This window comes from Epinephelus lanceolatus, chromosome 6 (genome assembly GCF_041903045.1).
Source record: "Epinephelus lanceolatus isolate andai-2023 chromosome 6, ASM4190304v1, whole genome shotgun sequence".
Taxonomy (NCBI): domain Eukaryota; kingdom Metazoa; phylum Chordata; class Actinopteri; order Perciformes; family Serranidae; genus Epinephelus; species Epinephelus lanceolatus.
The window spans coordinates 46340188-46360166 of record NC_135739.1 but is presented as its reverse complement, the minus strand read 5'-3'; the positions used below and the strand labels follow the sequence as shown (position 1 = coordinate 46360166).

Below are 19979 nucleotides of genomic sequence, written 5' to 3'. Positions count from 1 at the left end.
TTTTTTTATTTTTTTATTTTTTTGGGTGATTGGGTTGGCTAATCGCTACAGAATCAAATCAGTTTTGATTTGCAGTGTTATGAGTGATATATGTATCTATGTTGGATCCCCATTAGCCAATTTCCTGCGGAAAATCTTGGAAAGTATCGACAAATAGACTGTTGCTGTCATTGTTGCTTCTGATCTTGTTATAGGATTTGTTGACCATAAGAAAAATCTAGAATACACAAGGCTTCCTTTATGCTATTCATACTTGAAATTCATATTTATGTCAATAGTACAAAAACAAATAATATTTTTTTCTGAAGGCTGACTTTGATGCAAAAGCTTTCATGCTTACACTGCATATTTCCAGAAAGTTCATTCCTACACACTGTAAGGCAGCTGCGAGATCCTTTACTGTGATGACAATAAACACCATCAAGCAACCCCTCTGTCACCACATGCTGATGGCTGTATTGATGAGGCAGGTCACTTTTCTGTCGCGTTCAAATCCATCACTTGCACTCTGCGGACCTCCCATCATCACTAGAAATAAGCTGTCATTTTGGATCAGCCCGATCATTTTTCATGATTCTCATATCAGTCCTCTTCAGTGCTCTCCCACCACCCTCTGAAGATGGCTGAGGGACATATGGTGTAAGTAATTACACATGTCATCATAATCTTTTTCATATTGTCTGTGTTCTCACAGCTGCTGAGGAATGTAATGTAATGACTCAATAACTTGTGTTACAGACAGACATACAGACAGACAGGAACATGGACAAAGTAACACTAATGGACATTTAATGGCATTTTGATTTTGATGCCTCATCCAGTTGTCCCATCTTTTGCACATTATAATCCAACACACCAAAGTTTGACTACACAAACTCTACAGAACATTGTTTATATCTCAAAAAGTTGCTAAACAAAATTGGCACACTTAGTGGGGTCACTTCCCAACTTTTTGCACATGTTGCCATAAACACAATCTCTGACCACTGAAACCATCAACCTTTTTGCTTTGTTCCCCTTTTTTCAAAATGAGTGTCACATTTCCACCACTACATGCCTGGCCATCAGGCAGCAGCTGCAAAGACAAAGCAGAAGGTGAAGTCTTGATTGCGCATAACAGACAGAGTTCCAACAGCTAAAAGCAAGTTAAATTTAAGACTTTTTTAATGACACTCAGAATAACATTTAGGACCAATGCTACAGTAATCAAACTGTTCCAGTTGAGGCCATGCCACATAATTGTACTTAAATCTAATTTTCTCAATGTTATCCCCTGTGACAACAAGCTTGCAGACAGTGGATCCTCTGCTTTGAGCATTCTGACGAACAATACCACATATGTTCTGCTATCCTGATCTGTTAATTCAAGAGGCATTTGGAAAATATATATTTTAAAAAATCTGTTATTTTGAAGGGTCTTTCAGAAGACCCTTCATGATGGATAAAAACAAGGACACGTGTGCCCGGCCCGGAGGGTTACCGGGGCCCCGCCATGGAGCCAGGCCTGGGGTTAGGGCCTGTGGGCGAGCGCCTGGTGGCCGGGCCTTTGCCCATGGGGTCCGGCCGGGCCCAGCCCGAACCAGCTACATGGGCTTGTCCCCCTGCAGGCCCACCACCAGCAGAGGGATCCAGAAGGGTTCGGTGCAATACGGATTGGGCAGCAGACCAAGGCGGGGGCCTTGGCAGTCCAATCCTCGGCTACAGAAGTTGGCCCTTGGGACATGGAATGTCACCTCTCTGGCGGGGAAGGAGCCGGAGCTTGTGGAAGAGGTTGAGCGCTACCGGCTAGATATAGTCGGCCTCACCTCGACACACAGTTCCAGCTCTGGAACCCAAGTCCTTGAGAGGGGCTGGACTCTCTCCTTCACTGGAGTTGCTCCGGGTGAGAGGCGGAGGGCCAGGGTGGGCTTTCTGATAACCCCCAGACTCTCTGCCTGTACGTTGGGGTTTACGAAAGGGTTGCTTCCCTGCGCCTTCGGGTCTGTTGTCTGCGCTTATGCGCCGAACAACAGTTCAGAGTACCTGCCCTTTTTGGAGTCCCTGGGACGGGTGCTGGATAGTGCCTGCATAGTGACCGGGGACTCCATTGTTGTGCTGGGGGACTTCAACGCTCACGTGGGCAATGACAGTGGGACCTAGAGGGGCGTGATTGGGAGGAACGGCCTGCCCGATCTGAACCCGAGTGGTGTTCAGTTATTGGACTTCTGTGCGGGTCGCAGTTTGGCCATAACTAACACCATGTTCAAACATAAGGATGTCCATCAGTGCACATGGCACCAGGACAGCCTAGGTCGCAGGTCAATGATTGACTTTGTAGTCGTATCATTTGACCTGTGGCCATATGTTCTGGAAACTCGGGTGAAGAGAGGAGCAGAGCTGTCAACTGATCACCACCTGGTGGTGAGTTGGATCAGATGGCGGGGGAAGACGCCGTGCAGACCTGGCAGGCCCAAACGAACAGTGAGGGTCTGCTGGGAATGCCTGGCGGAAGAACCTGTCCAGATGATCTTCAACTCCCACCTCCGGGAGAGCTTCAACCGCGTCCCAAGGGCAGAGGGGGACATTGAGTCCGAATGGGCCTTGTTCCGCTCTGCCATTGTTGAGGCGGTGGTTGCGAGCTGTGGCCGCAAGGCCGCTGGGGCCAGTCGCGGCGGTCGAGCCGTCAGGCTGAAGGAGGCCTACAGGGCATGGTTGGTCTGTGGGTCTCCGGAAGCAGCTGATGGGTACCGGCAGGCCAAGCGGAGCACAGCGGCGGCAGTCGTGGAGGCAAAAACTCGGGCGTGGGAGGAGTTCGGTGAGGCCATGGAGGAAGACTATCGATTGGCTCCAAAGAGGTTCTGGCAAACTGTCCGGCACCTCGGGGGGGAAGGCGGCAACTTGCTCACACTGTTTACAGTGGGGGCGGGGAAGTGCTGACATCAACTGGGGACATTGTCGGGCGGTGGAAGGAATACTTTGAGGAGCTCCTCAATCCCACCAACACGTATTCCAGTGAGGAAACAGAGACGGGGGGTCTCGGGGGCGGGTCGTCCAATTTCTGGGGCAGAAGTTGCTGAGGTAGCGAAACAACTCCGAGGCAGCGGAGCCCCGGGGGTGGATGAGATTCGTCCTGGATATCTCAAGGCTCTGGATGTTGTAGGGCTGTCCTGGCTGACACGCCTCTGCAACATTGCATGGACATCGGGGGCAGTGCCTCTGGAGTGGCAGACCAGGGTGGTGGTCCCCATTTTCAAGAAAGGGGACCAGAGGGTGTGTTCCAACTACAGGGGGATCACACTCCTCAGCCTACCCAGTAAGGTCTACTCCAGGGTGCTGGAGAAGAGGGTCCGGTCGATAGTTGAACCTCAGATTGAGGAGGAGCAATGTGGTTTTCGTCCCGGACGCGGAAACGTGGACCAGCTCTTTACCCTTGCCAGGGTGCTGGAGGGGGCATCGGAGTTTGCCCAACCAGTCCACGTATTTTGTGGATTTGGAGAAGGCTTACGACCGTGTCCCCAGGGGCATCCTGTGGGGGGTGCTCCGGCAGTATGGGGTTGGTGGCCCCTTGCTAAGGGCCATCCAGTCCCTGTACCGAAGGAGCATGAGTCTGGTTCGCGTGGCCGGCAGTAAGTCGGACCTGTTCCCGGTGAGGGTTGGACTCCGCCAGGGCTGCCCTTTGTCACCGGTTCTGTTCATAACTTTTATGGACAGAATTTCTAGGCGCAGCCGAGTGGTGGAGGGTGTCAGGTTCGGTGACGGGAGGATCTCGTCCCTGCTTTTTGTGGATGACGTGGTCCTCCTAGCTCCATCGAACAGTGACCTCCAGCTCTTGCTGGGACGGTTCCCAGCCGAGTGTGAAGCGGCTGGGATGAGAATCAGCACCTCCAAGTCTGGGGCCATGGTCCTCAGCCGGAAAAGGGTGGATTGCCCACTCCAGGTCGGGGGGGAGGTCATTCCTCAGGTGGAGGAGTTTAAGTATCTCGTGATCTTGTTCACGAGTGAGGGTAGGATGGAGCGGGAGATTGACAGGCGGATTGGGGCGGCGTCAGCAGTGATGCAGGCGCTTAACCAGTCCGTTGTGGTGAAGAGGGAACTTAGCCAGAAAGCGAAGCTCTTGATTTACAGGTCGATCTACGTTCCAACCCTCACCTATGGTCACGAGCTCTGGGTAGTGACCGAAAGAATGAGATCGTGAGCACAAGCGGCCAAAATGAGTTTCCTCCGCAGGGTGGCTGGGCTCAGCCTTAGGGATAGGGTGAGGAGCTCGGACATCCAGGAGGGACTCGGAGTAGAGCCGCTGCTCCTCCACATCGAGAGGAGCCAGTTGAGGTGGTTCGGGCATCTGGTAAGGATGCCTTCCGGACGCCTTCCTTGGGAGGTGTTTCGGGCGTGTCCAACCGGGAGGAGACCTCGGGGCCGCCCCAGGACACGCTGGAGGGACTACATCACCCAGCTGGCCTGGGAACGCCTCGAGGTTCCCGCGGAAGAGCTGACGGAAGTGGCTGGGGAGAGGACTGTCTGGGCTTCTTTGCTGAGGCTGCTGCCCCCACGACCCGGACCCGGATAAGCGGAGGAGGACGACAACGGCGACAGTTATTTTGAGATTTTACAACCAGGGCTCTAGCTATTGATTTCAGGACTGTATTTTATCGATTAATCCATCAAATAATGAATCATCAGATAAGAAATACCTTCTCTATATTAAAGAGCATTAGTAAATATACAGTATTAGAAAAAATAAGACAGATCTCTGGAAACATGATCAATTAATTTGTTTCCTTAATGGAGAAACTGCCATTATTATTGCTTAAATTGCAAAAATAATTATGCTCCAATAGCCACTTACACCACCTGATATTTTGCCTTTTGTGGTATTTCATATCCCACTGTGAGAGGAGTGCTGTAGGTATGTGTCTGTGTGACTCTGTGACTGATAATAATACTAATGAACGAAGCTCAGACTTTAACAAACTGACTGCAACGCTTTAATTTCTATGGTTTTAGGTTAGCTCAGTTTTAAACACAGGAAACAAAATGATGCAATGTTTTTAAAAGGGAATCTCTACCGATTTTCAGATGGCTTTGTGTCACTGCAGGTTGTGCAGTTTGTCCAGTTGAATGGAGTTTGTCTTCTCTCTGTGCTGCCTGGCACTCCACGCTCCTCCACCTGCAGGAGTCTCAGGATTTCCCTTCAGACTTTTGCCGGTGGATGAACGGGGGAGATCCAGGCACCAGCAGCCCAGATGTAAGCTGATGTTAATGCTAACTAGTGTCTGGTACGCTCAACTGGATGCTTTCTGTTGAGATGTTGAAGTATTGACATGGTGTTACTTTGGTAAGCTAGTTCAGTTTTACAATAGACACACTATACAGAGTTTTCATGTTGTTTCAGCATGACATGATCCCAAACTTTGGACACTTTCTGTCGTTTTCTCTGTTCTGTCACCTCTTTTCACCCCTCGCTACGTATGAAATTTTGTCATCGAATCACATCTTCTACAATATTTTGAGCATGGAAGTCTGACGCATCCTCTTAACGTCACCTGTCCACAGTATAAGCGCGTTGTGCCATTGCAATAATCCTCGGTACAAAACACAGTGCAACAAACAATGAAGCCTCAATGCAGATAGTTTACACAGATGATTTTCAGATGAGTTTCAGCCCTGAATGCAACATCAAAACAAAAAAAGATTACTAAAATCATGAAGATTTTAGTAATCATTTTAATACTAATGAAGGCCTTATTCTTAGATTTACATATTCATTGGCTTTTTTTAAGCATCTGCAGGAACGCTGATAGATTCAAATAATTTGAGTCACTTTTCAAACAAAAAAGCCAAACATTTACTGGTTCCATCTCTTAAATCGTGAGGAACTGCTGCTTTTCTTTGTCTTACACAGTAAAATAGCACACTCAACTGGATATCTTTGGGTTTCAGATATAATTAGACAAATCAAGACATTTTATGACATCATCTTGGGCTCTGGGAAATTGTGATTGGCATTTTTCCTCTATTGTCTGACATTTTACAGACAAAATGAATAATGGATTAATGGAGAAAATATTCAGCACATTTATAGGCAATGCAAATAATCCTTAGTTGCAGCCCAAGGGCAAACTGCACAAATCTGGGAAAGAATTCATGGAGACCCAGAGGTAATTCCAGCATGGATTACTCCAACTCCAAGTGGTTCTGAGGGTGAATTCAACTTTGAATGAGAACTTTAGTGACTAAACCACAATACCATTCCTTACAGTCAATAAGCCATCTTTAACAGTGATCTTTGAGAATGCTTTATCAGACCACTTATTGGTATGAGTAAAAGTGCAACAGCTGACCTTCACCACAGGTATAAATAGCTCTAAAAGAACTTAATTAGCTTTAATTTAGTGAGTGCTACTACTTTCGCCAAACCCAAAACTCGGCCACTAGCCAAAACTGCAACAATACAACCATAGTTCTTTCTCACTGCAGACACTGTGACTTCTGAAAGTAGGCAAAGCACAGGTGTTAGTAATAATGTTAACAATGACTGGAGGAAATGGAGTCTGAGTTCTTTGCTCAAGGGGACTCAATAGCAGCTGTTGGGATTGGAGGGAACTTTAATCATTCACTTGATAACTATTTTAACTTAATTTCCCAACTGGCTCAGTCACCCCAGGGACTCAAGCTATCACCTCACTAACCTCTAGGCTATAGAGCCAGCTACATTTGATGATATACACCAATCAGCCAAAACATTTAAAGGGCCAGTGTGTAAAATGGGTTGAGAACAGTGACATCAGTGGTCAAATTCTAGATTGCAGGGCTCACTCGCTCACCCCTCCCGTCGGGCAAATGACGGTGACCTCGTAGGACCAAAAGCCTTGCGCAGACACAAGTTTTTCAGGAGTAGGTCTATCTAGCAACGAGGTGAATATTTATTTAGAAATCTAAACCATGTTACGATATTGTAATGAATCCCTCACGAGCAGGAGACCAGAGGAGCGTTCGGGAAAAAGGCCCGTTTATTTGAGCACTCCAAAAACTCCAGTAACACTCCAGGGGGTAGCACGTAAAAGACTCCATCCCAAACTCTGATTCTTCTAGCATAACACACACACTTCATACACACATACTCACTTACAGTACCCAGCGGGGCAGCCCTCCCCTCTCTGCTCCACCAATCTCCAGCCTGCACACTGACTGACAGCTTACCACACTCACCACTGGGTCGCTACCCTGCAGTAAACGTTCTGTTATAATGTCAATGTTCTGTGGGTTAATGGCATGTTTGGGATTGAATGAGTATAGGTAGGGGGGCGGGGTGCGAGTGTGACGGGAATGAGGGCTGTGTGAGTGCGTGTGCTGGTGTGTGTATGAGCGAGCTGGAGGAGAGAGCAGCAGTGCACAGTTGGAGTTACAGCTAAATTCTTGTTTGTTGGTTGTTTTGGCATGGTTACGGCCAACAGTAACCTGTACTGTTCAGTAATAAACGGTGGTTTTAGCTGTACTGAATCCAATCAGCAGGGTACATAGGAGTAACATCACTGCTATCCTATTGTCTGTTATTGACATAAGACTAAAATTTTAAGTACGTCCTGCGCTGTGATCTGCGGAGGGATACACCGGTGAGCAGGCACAGACGTAGCCTGTAAACAAAACTCAGCTGTTTATTTAGCCTAGCAATATCTATTTTTTTTTAATATTTTGAAGAGTTTCTTGTAGCGGACAAAGATCCAGAGCCATACCTGTTTGAGCTGGAGCATACAGATGAGGAACTCCATGTGTTGGATGCTGAGCGGGCGAGAAGAGAGGCTGAATCCTCCACTCCCATTTTGCTGCACAGAATGGGATTCGGTGCTACCATCGTTGGGGAGATATATCATCAGGAGGAAAAGCGCAGCAGAGAGTGCATCACAAGGAGTGAAGTTGCGTCTTCTTTTCCTCGCAGATGACGGTTCAGGTTCATTCTCTCCTGTTGCGTGGTAAGTGTAGTCCATTCACAAACTTTATAACTAAAAAAACTTTTCACTACGACACACAGTGTCTGGCACCAGTGTTGGTGGCAGATCCATTTAGTCCAATGGGTTATGAGATGGGTTAATGACACGTGCCACAGACGCTCATTCAGATTGGGATCTGGGGAATTTGGAGGCCAAGTTGACATTTTGAGATCTTTGTCACATTTGTTGTGCCATTCCTGAGCGATGTTTGCAGTGTGGCATGGTGCATTATCCTGCTGGGGTCCACTGCCATCTGGGAGTACTGTTGCCATGAGGGGGGTACTTCGTTTGTAAAGGTGTTTGAGTGCGTGGAACATGTCAGGTGGTATCCACATGAAACTCTCCCGCATAGTTAACCAGGCCACCAAAATCATTGGATCACCACAAACTCCCCTTTCAGAATTGCACAGCTGGTCTGTGATCAAGAAAGCCACCATGATCACAGAAGACCCCTCTCACCCCCTCCACCACTGCTTTCAGTTGCTGCCATCAGGGAAACGCTATAAGGTTCCACTGGCCCGGAAAAACATTTACAAAAAAATCCTTCCCTCTGCAATAACCACTTTGAACAACCTGAAATAGACACATGTTGCTTTTTTAACAGCCACTGTTTGTATGCTTTGGTATTGTGCTTTTAATGTTGTTTTAATGTTTCTGTATTTGTACTTATGAGCCTGTCAAAGATGAATTTCTGTCACACTGTGACAGACAATAAAGTCTATCTATCTATCTATCTATCTATCTATCTAAAATGCCAGAACCAAAGGTTTCCCAGCAGAACAATGCACTGGAACAAAATAGTCAAAGTTATTCACTTCACCTGTCAGTGGTTGAAAAGTTTTGGCTGATTGGTGTATGAAGAAGTCATTGTATAGTGTGTCATAAAAAGTCATAGTATACTGAACAACTATTGGCCTAGTTCAAACTTATCATTTTCAAGTAAAGTTGTTGAAAAAGTTGTCTACCAGCAACTTGGCAACTTTTTAAAGCTAACTTTGAGTCAGGTTTTTTTGCCCCATCACAGCACCGGGACTGCACTGATTAAGGTAATAAATTTCCACTACACGTGCGGTATTGCGGTAAGCGAGTTGTGTCATTTCCGGTGTTTCTGTGACAGCGTCTCTGTACTGCTCTGGTGAATTCTGCTAGCCTGCTTTCTCACCTCAGTTGCTTTAACGCTGCTTTAACGTCTACTTCAAGTCATAACCCACACTGGTTCTGTTTAAGCACTTATAGCTCTCCTTCTTTCTACGACTTTCTCGCTAATCTCTTAGCTGTTGTTTGCACGCTCTTAGCCTTGTTAGCTACTTTAGCTTAGCCATGGCTTCTCCTTCTCCTGCTCTTTCTTGCCCGGTGTGCCAAATGTTCAGTTATGCCTCTGCCTCCTTTAGCGACAGTGGTAATTGTAATAAGTGTAGCTTATTTGCTGCGTTGGAGGCGAGGCTTAGTGAATTAGAAGCGCAGCTCCATTCAGAAACCATTCAGTAGCTGCGGTAGTTAGCCAGCCCCCTGTAGCCGGTGCGGAGCCACATAGCATAGCCTTAGCCTCTGCTAACTGTCCTCCGGCAACTCCCGTTCAGCCGGGAGGTTGGGTTACGGTTCGCCAGAAGCACAGCTCCAAGCAGAAGCCCACGGCTCACCACCAGCCTGTTCACGTTTTCAACCGCTTTTCCCCACTCAGCGACACACCCGCTGAGGATAAAACTCTGGTTATTGGCAGCTCTATTCTGAGGAACGTGAAGTTAGCAACACCAGCGGCCATAGTCAAATGTATCCCTGGGGCCAGAGCGGGCGACATTGAATCAAATTTAAAACTGCTGGCTAAAGCTAAACGTAGATTCAGTAAGATTGTTATTCACGTCGGCGGCAATGACACCCGGTTACGCCAATCGGAGGTCACTAAAATTAATATTGCCTCGGTGTGTGAATATGCAAAAACGATGTCGGACTCCGTAGTTTTCTCTGGACCCCTCCCAAATCTGACCAGTGATGACATGTTTAGCCACATGTCATCATTTAACCGCTGGCTGTCCAGGTGGTGTCCAGCAAACGATGTGGGTTTTGTTACTAATTGGCAAACTTTCTGGGGAAAACCTGGTCTTATTAGGAGAGACGGCATTCACCCCACTTTGGATGGAGCTGCTCTCATTTCTAGGAACCTGGCAAATTTTATTAGTAATTTAAATCCCTGACAACCCAGAGTTGAGACCAGGACAGAGAGTTGCAGTCCTAAACGCCTCTCTGAGCTTCTAGTTCAGTTACCCAGCCATAGTTTTCATAGTTTTATACAAACGGTGTCTGTCCCCCGACCACCTAAATTATTTAAATCTAAAATTAAACAAAGAGGAGCTGTGCATAACAACCTCATAAAAATTAAAACCTCTTCGGTGACAGAAAGACAAAACAGGAGAATTAAATGCGGACTGTTAAATATCAGGTCTCTATCGTCTAAAGCAGTGTTAGTAAACGAATTAATATCAGATAATCATATTGATTTACTCAGTCTCACTGAAACCTGGCTGTGTCAAGATGAATATGTTAGTCTAAATGAGTCCACTCCTCCCAGTCATAATAATACCCACATTCCTCGAGGCAGCGGCCGAGGAGGGGGAGTTGCAGCCATTTTTAACTCTAGTCTGTTAATCAGCCCTAAACCTAAACTAGATTATAATTCATTTGAAAGCCTCGTTCTTAGTCTTTTACATCCGACCTGGAAAACCTCGCAGCCACTTTTATTTGTTATAGTGTACCGTGCTCCTGGCCCATATTCTGAATTTGTATCTGAATCCTCAGAGTTTTTATCCAGTTTAGTTCTTAAATCAGATAAAGTTATTATTGTAGGCGATTTTAACATTCATGTCGACGTTGATAATGACTCCCTGGCTACCGCGTTTATCTCATTAATAGACTCCATTGGCTTCAGTCAGGGTGTACATGAACCCACTCACTGTTTTAACCATACCCTCGATCCAGTTCTGACGTATAGAATTGAAATTGATAACCTAAAAGTCTTTCCACAGAATCCCTTGCTATCAGATCATTATCTGATTACTTTTGATTTCTTTTTACTCGATTACACGCCACTCAGCAACAGTTACTATACTAGATGTTTATCAGATAGTGCTGTCGCAAAATTTAAGGAAAAGATTACTTCGTCGTTAAATTCAATACCAATACCTTCAGTAACAGAGGTTTCCTGTGCCGACTTTAACCTCTCCCAAATTGATCATTTTGTTGATAGCGCCGTAGGCTCGCTGCGAACAACGCTCGACTCTGTAGCTCCTCTTAAAAAGAAGTTAACAAAGCAAAGAAAGTTTGCTCCTTGGTATAACTCTCAAACCCGTAGGTTAAAACAAATATCGCGAAAATTTGAAAGGAATTGGCGATTAACCAAACTGGAAGAATCTCGTTTAATCTGGACAGACAGTCTCAAATCTTATAAGAGGGGCCTCCGCAATGCCAGAGTAAACTATTACTCAGCATTAATAGAAGAAAACAAGAACAACCCCAGGTTTCTTTTCAGCACTGTAGCCAGGCTGACTGAGAGTCAAAGCTCTATTGAGCCTTGTATTCCTTTAGCCCTTAGCAGTAATGATTTTATGAGCTTTTTTAATGACAAAATTCTAACTATTAGAGGCAAAATTCATGACCTCCTGCCCTCAGATGGTAGGCCTACCTATCTAACCTCAAACACAGCTGTAGAACCTAATATATATTTAGATTGCTTCTCCCCAATTTCTCTTCAAGAATTGACCGCAGTGATTTCTTCATCTAAATCATCAACGTGTCTCTTAGACCCCATCCCAACTAGGCTACTTAAGGAGGTCTTTCCTTTAGTTAACACTCATATATTAGATATGATCAATATATCCTTATTAACAGGCTATGTACCACAGTCTTTTAAGGTAGCTGTAATTAAACCTCTACTAAAAAAGCCCACCCTGGATCCAGAGGTGTTAGCCAACTATAGACCAATATCTAATCTTCCCTTTATGTCAAAGATCCTTGAGAAAGTAGTCGCAGACCAGCTGTGTGATTTTCTCCAGGATAATAATTTATTTGAGGAATTTCAGTCAGGATTTAGAGTGCATCATAGCACTGAGACAGCACTAGTTAAAATTACAAATGACCTTCTGATTGCTTCAGACAAAGGACTCGTCTCTGTTCTTGTTTTATTAGATCTTAGTGCGGCGTTTGACACAATTGACCATCAAATTCTACTGCAGAGACTGGATCACTTAATTGGCCTAAAAGGTTCAGCACTAAGCTGGTTTAAATCTTATTTATCTGATCGTTTTCAATTTGTTGACGTTCGTAATGAATCATCCTTACGTACCAAAGTTTGTTTTGGAGTTCCGCAAGGTTCTGTGCTCGGACCAATCCTATTTACTCTGTATATGCTTCCTTTAGGTAACATCATTAGAAATCACTAAATTTCCATTGTTATGCGGATGATACACAGTTGTATTTATCGATGAAGCCAGAAGAAAGTAATCAATTAACTAAACTCCATAACTGCCTTAAAGACATAAAAAATTGGATGAGCACCAATTTCCTGATGTTAAATTCAGACAAAACTGAAGTTATTGTTCTTGGCCCCAAACAACTCAGAGACTCTTTATCTGATGACATAGTTTCTCTAGATGGCATTGCTCTGGCCTCTAGCACTACCGTAAGAAACCTCGGAGTAATATTTGATCAAGATTTGTCTTTTAATTCTCATTTAAAACAAACCTCACGGACTGCATTTTTTCATATTGCAAAAATTAGGCCTTCGCTGTCCCAAAAAGATGCAGAAAAATTAGTCCATGCTTTTGTTACCTCTAGGCTGGATTACTGTAACTCCTATTATCAGGTAGCTCTAATAAATCTTTAAAAGTTCTCCAGAAAATCCAGAATGCAGTGGCACATGCACTAACAGGAACTAAGACACAACATCACATTTCTCCTGTTTTAGCTTCTCTGCACTGGCTCCCTGTAAAATACAGAATTTAATTTTAAACCTTACTCCTAACTTACAAAGCTCTAAATGGTCAAGCTCCGTCATATCTTAGAGAGCTCATAGTGCCATATTATCCCACCAGAACACTGCGCTCTGAGAACGCAGGGTTACTCGTGGTCCCTAAAGTCTCCAAAAGTAGATCAGGAGCCAGAGCCTTCAGCTATCAGGCTCCTCTCCTGTGGAATCATCTTCCTGTTACGGTCCGGGAGGCAGACACCGTCTCCACATTTAAGACTAGACTTAAGACTTTCCTCTTTGATAAAGCTTATAGTTAGGGCTGGCTCAGGCTTGCCCTGTACCAGCCCCTAGTTAGGCTGACTTAGGCCTAGTCTGCCGGAGGACCCCCTATAATACACCGGGCTCCCTCTCTCTCCCTCTCTCTCTCTCTCTCTCGTATCCTATTACTGCATCTTGCTAACTCGGCCATTCTGCATGTCACTAACTCGGCTTCTTCTCCGGAGCCTTTGTGCTCCACTGTCTCTCAGATTAACTCATATCACAGCGGTGCCTGGACAGTGTGATGTGTGTGGTTGTGCTGCTGCCGTGGTCCTGCCAGATGCCTCCTGCTGCTGCTGCCATCATTAGTCATTAGTCATACTTCTACTGTTATTATACACATATGACTATTGTCACACAAGTATACTGTCAGATATTAATACATACTTTCAACATATTGTACCACAGTAGCCAGATCTATAACTATAATATTATTACTTTCATTAATGTTGTTGTAAGCTACTGTTATTACCTGCATCTCTCTCTCTCTCTCTCTCTCTCTCTCTCTCTCTCTCTCTCTCTCTCTCTCTTCTCTCTCTGTCTCATTGTGTCATATGGATTACTGTTAATTTATTATGCTGATCTGTTCTGTACGACATCTATTGCACGTCTGTCCGTCCTGGAAGAGGGATCCCTCCTCAGTTGCTCTTCCTGAGGTTTCTACCGTTTTTTTTCCCCGTTAAAGGGGTTTTTTTTGGGGGGGGAGTTTTTCCTTATCCGCTGTGAGGGTCTTAAGGACAGAGGGATGTCGTATGCTGTAAAGCCCTGTGAGGCAAATTGTGATTTGTGATATTGGGCTTTATAAATAAAATTGATTGATTGATTGACATTCACCTGAACACCAAGTCAGGCAAAATCTCTGTTTTAGTGCTGTTGGATTTGCTATAGTGGGCCACACAATTTTGTTACAGAGACTAGAAAACTGGGTTGGGCTCTCTGGAACTGTCCTTAGGGTTAAATCATATCTTCATGACAGGAAGTACTTTGTCTCAATTAGTAACTATAAGTCAGAGCAGATGGCCTTAACATGAAGGGTCCCCCTCTCGTTTAATCCCTATATGCTTCTATCAGGCCAAATCATACAAATTAATAAAGTCTACTACCATGATTATGAAGATGACACGCAAATATTCATATTGCTTTCATCAGGTTATTACAGATCTGTAGAATGTCTTTGGCATTGTACTGAGCAAATCTATGATTAGATGCATCAACATTTTCTCAAGACCGACATAATAACTAAGAGTTAAGCAACCAACCTTGGTGTTATCCTGGACCCACATCAAATCTGCCTACTACCATTTAAAAAAAACATTGCTAGAGTCAGAGGAATAATGTCAAAGCAAGACCTTGAAAGGCTTACAAATGCCTTTATTTCCAGTAGATTAGATGACTGCAACGGCCTGTTTGTAGGCCTTTAAAACAAGCTCTTTGGCAACTTCAACTTGCTCAGAATGCTGCTGCTCAGGTCCTGACAAAAACTAGGAAAATATGACCACATTGGTCCAGTTCTAAAATCCTTACACTGGCTACCTGTCACTCAGAGAAGCGATTTGAAAATCTTGTTGCCTGTGTATAAATCACTCTGTGGTTCAGCGCCCTAATGTATCTGACATGCTTGTGACATATGAACCTTCTAGGAGCCTTAGGACATCTGTGGCGGGCCTACTGACCGTCCCAAGAGTTAGAACAAAACATGGTGAAGCAGCATCTTGTTATCATGCAGCACAAACCTGGAATAAATCTCTCAGATGATGTCAGACAGCCCAGACTCTGACCACTTTTAAGTCAAAGTTAAAAACATTTCTTTTTTAGACTACCTACTCCACCCTGTAATGAATGCAAAAGTATATTAAAACTTTTTTTCAGATTTTAAGTAGTCAATTTGTTTTTCTTTGCACCTCTTGTCTGCACTTTCGCTACTTTTAATTTAATTTATTCTTTTTAACTGAAAGTCATTAAGTTATCTTTTTTCTCCTTCCTCCTGTATTGTAAATATGTATCTTTTGGTATGTTTTATGTTTAGTGCTCTGTAAAGCACTTTGAATTGTCCTGGTGTATGAAGTGTTATACAAATACAGCTGCCTTGCCTATGGTGTATCATAAAAACTCAAAAAAGTCAGACTGACTTTTTTATGACTTATATCATGACACTATATTACACTAGTGTAATATAGTGTGTAAGCCTAGCAATAGTCTGGTGGGTGTACCCTGCCTCTCACCCTGTGTCAGCTGGGATAGGCTCACTTCTATAGTCTTGACAGCTCATTTAAAGGCACATTTTCTGAATACAGACCATGTTAATTTCTTGGAGTAGCCTACTAAGCATTTTGATATTTCAAAGTATTCATATATTAGCCATAGGCCTTCCTGCTTCATTATAAATACACATTGTAATCATAGGCTACTTTTCATAATATGGGACTTTTAAATGGCCCACACTAGCCACTGAGGCCAGTAGCCTACTATACTTTAATGATAGTGAAACATTAGCTTGTTGGAGAACGTAACAGATAAGGCAGCTTAATTTTTATTTTGATTTACAAACCTGTAGCGCAAATCCAAGAGGCACTTAACGTTACTTAAATAAAATGTTAACTTTTACTAACAGTTCACACGAGAAATAGTTCAATACTTTTAAACAAAAAAGGGTCAATTTGAAATAAATAAGCATTACTTGGTTTGTTAAATGCATGCCGAATTAAATGATATGCTCAAAGGATTCATTGATAATAGGTAAGGTAACGTTAAGTATCTTTATTGCAGTATAAGCAACATTTATTTATTTATTTTCCACTGTTTCTTCATGTTTGTCCTCGCGAGCGTTGTATCCCGGTCCGCCCCCACCCCCAACCCCCTCCATACTCCGTTAAATGGAGGTCGGGTTCTTCAAGAATAAGATAAACGTGCATTTATTCTATGGTGATAAAGCTAATGTCGGTCAGACTAATGTGGCAGACACATTGTCAGTGTTTCCTGAGCGGGCTCGTGAAGCCTGTGCCGGTGTTTGGCTCTGAACGTCGTGTTGTGTGTCGGTACTCACAGCACTGCAGGTAAATAAAGCGCAACTTCCAGTGTTTATCCTGGTTTTTCCGCGTGATTTTGATGGACAGAGTGCTGAGACTGTTGTCGGGGATGGGACAGGGGCTTGTTTGGATTCTTATCTCCTCTGCATCGGTCGCCATCATTTTCATTACCCTCTCTCTCTCCCCCCCTTCACCTCCTCTCTCTGCCACTCTCCTCCTCTCCCGCCCCTCTCTTTCGCGGCGCGTGAACGCGCACGGTCCTCCGGATACTGCACGCGCCCGACGATGCTTCCTGGTCCTGTTTGAGGATGAGCAACGTGCAGCTTCAGGGCATTAAAATGACAACCATAGCCTAATTTAACATACAGACAGGGAGCAGTCTGCTGGGTTACATGCAGCATCCGCAGCTACAGATTATACAGACGACTCTCTGTCCAAAAGCCACAGACACTTCAGTTCACTAAACCACAGAGTGCAGCTGGAATGGTTCACAGACACAAGTAGTGACACAAATTAAACCCTTTTACTATTAACTTTACAGCAGCTCATTAGGTATGAATAAACATTAAGTGTAATGGTCCCACGTTGCTCGATAATAAACTCTCAGAAAACTACAAAATAGGGACTCAGAGGAGACAGGAAATATTTTTTTGCCACAAATTACATTTCTTGTTCAAATCTATCTTACCTGGTCCAAGTGACAGCTATGCTTCCACTCCAGTGATGGATTTAAACTAAGTACTTGTTTCCATTTATTGCCACTTAATACTTCCACTCCACTATAATTCAGAAGCAAAATGTTATAATTTTTACTCTGCTAGAACTTTAGTCACAACAGATTTAAATACAACCTTGTTTTTGCTCCCATTTTTCACAGGCTTAGGTAAAAGATCCAAGGCTCTTTTATGCACTCTATATTTCTCTCAAATTTTGGTCACAAATTTGTTAAAATCTGTATTAGTGAGCACTTCTCCTTTTCCAAGATAATCCATCCACCTGACAAGTGTGGCATATCAAGATGCTGATTAAACAACATCATTACTACACAGGTGTGGCTTGGGTGGTCACAGTAAAGGGCCGCTCTAAAATGTGCAGTTTATCACAGAACACACTGGGCCTCGTGCAGCTACGGGGACAGCGTTATGGGTGGGGGTGGGTGGGGTTCTCTATAGCTGATGTAACGTGAATTGCTCCTGTGTGGGATCAATAAAGTTCTTATCTTAGCCATCTGAGAAGATCAAATACATTGTTTTTGGTGCCTAACTGTTTCCCAAGTATATTAGTGCATGTGTGAATGAATAAATGAGAGGCATTAACGTAAATTTCTGTGTAGAAAGGCGCTTTATGAAATTAAGTCCATTCACTTGTATTAGTTTACAGCGCAGCCTTGCCACATCCAATATGGCGGCGACGTTGACGTACGGCTCAGCGATCGATGCGGCGTCTATGTATATATGTCTATGCAATACATAATTATTATCTCTTTTATCCAATAGACGAATTCGCCGAGCGATTTGTGTATGCCGCCATCTTGCGGTGGCGTCATTACTGCGGTGACATGTGTCAGTCATCAATTCCTAATGCTGTCAGTGTGAACCATATGACAGCATCATGAATAGCTGGATTGATGTTAGACAGTTAGCTTCTCTGTCAGTGTACTGCAGGATGCGCGTTCAAGTTTGTGGGGGCGTGGCTTTAGATGGAGCACTGACAGGAGGGGGAGGAGGGGAAGGGCAGCTTAGAGGAGGTGCCACTTTCAAATCTTGCTAGCTCTCCAACATTACCAACTATAGCATTAAGTGCTACCTGTGGAATAGCACCCGTGGATGACCTTGGGACCGACCAGCCCAACCAAATTGGTTGGGTCTACCCAAAACAGACACTGTTTTGTTGGAGCTAAATGAAGCTGGATTGTACACATCGAAGATTCTTAGATTCTTAGAAGACTGAAAACTGGGGGTCTCGGTTCACTTGCAAATGAACCCTGGTGCAGTTTGCTTACAGTGGGAAATGCAAACGGACTATCCGGCGAACCAAAGAGAGGAAGTGAACCAAAGAGAGGAAGTGACATAGAGCGCAGTGCATTCTGGGTAGAAAAATAACGAAGCCAACGATGCAAGCCGGGAGACGCAGAGGTAAAAAAGAAAAAGTTGGAAAATGTCTCGTGGGCAGACGTGGAGTAGTGCAGAGGTGCAGGAGCTTATTGATATATGGTCATATATGGGCTCCATTGTTTTTGTGGTGACCAAACCGGCTGAAGGGAATGGATTTCCATTTTCGGTCCTGGCCAGTCGATGAGCTGGGTTTTCTTCTTCCTCATGCTTTTATTTCTTCAGTAGTTGTTTCGGGTAATACCACCCCAAACAAGCAGCTGTTGTAACTGCGTGACGTTGTCCAGGTGGTTTGGTCCGCTTTAAAAAGTGCAGTGTGAAAGTGAACTGAACCAAATGAAGCTATGAAATTTTTTGGCATTCCCTGCCCAATGGAAACAAGTCCTCCGGACTATCCTGGTGTGAATGTGCCCTTATTATATGCTAACTTGGTGCATGCAGTTCTTGCCCTGCTGGATCCATCAAACAAGATTCTTCATAGAGAGGACGCTGTCTTGATGACAGGTTTAAGTATCTTAGCTAGCGCAACAGCCTGTGTGCGAGCACCTCGCTGAGACCCATAATTTCCAAAAAGAGGTGCCAAGCGGCCACAAATATGGATAGGTATGTCGTTGTGGGAACTAAAGGACACAGGGATGATGATGACACAGCAGAACTGGAAGACACTGTACTACAACACTACTGATTCAGTACTTGGAGAAATGGACGACAGATTCAGCAAGCGCAACTCAGAGTTGGCCCGTGCACTTGTTGCACTGAACCCAGAAAGTGACACATTTCTGGATGTGAAAGCTGTGAAACACATTATGGACTTTCCATGGTTGCCTGTTTTTGAGATGGAGCCTGAGGTTGCTAAACAATCGCAGCCATTCGAGGAGGAATGGACTGTACAGCACATCATCTCCAAATACCACTTGCATCTCACTGCAATGTCCAGTGTTTTTACTGCTCTCAAACATGCTTTAACATTTGGAGCCTCCATAGCCATGTGTGAGAACTCATTCTCCACCCTGAGAAACATATTTTCGGACCACAGACTCGTAATGCTCCACAAAAGAAAGGTCCACTTGGTTCAGCTGACGTTTGAAAGGAACTTAACCAGAAAGTGTACAACTGAGTGGAAGGACACTGTCCTTAGGAGGTTCAGCACCAACAGTCGCTGCTTGCAGCTCTTCCAAAGGTAGGACATGCATTTAATTCACTTCATGGCACCAGCCTTGGCTTTCATTATTACACAAAATGTGGAATGTTTGGGGCTGTAAAAATCCAGTCAGTGGAGATTCGCCGTTTCAAATGATGACGCGTATAGTGGACCATGTTTGTGTGTTGTATGAGAGAGAGATGGAGAGGGCGACGGAGGGAGAGAGAGGGAGAGACGTGGTTTGCACATCGACCTTTTTTGCAGTTTGGGTTCGCAATACACTGTGTGTGTGTGTGTGTGTGTGTGCATTAAAAAGAGTGACTTTGCAGAATGTTTTGTAATTGGAGCTGATGTGGTGTGTTGGTTGTTGATGGCAAACTCATATTAAGAAACATTTACATCATATATTGAGTTCTTCAAATGCAGTTTGTGAACCCCCCCCCCGCTGGTTTACCC

The 19979-nt window shown here is 44.5% G+C and overlaps 1 protein-coding gene across 1 annotated transcript in view; it reads right to left on the bottom strand.

The window, feature by feature from the left end:
• Positions 1 to 16494, bottom strand: part of LOC117253454 (uncharacterized) — a 154021-nt gene extending 137527 nt beyond the window's left edge. The window contains exon 1 of the mRNA XM_033620922.2: positions 16289 to 16494. Within this exon, the coding sequence (XP_033476813.2) occupies positions 16289 to 16439 (151 nt within the window). The 5' untranslated portion in view covers positions 16440 to 16494. The remainder of the gene's footprint in view (positions 1 to 16288) is intronic.
• Positions 16495 to 19979: the final 3485 nt, after the last annotated feature.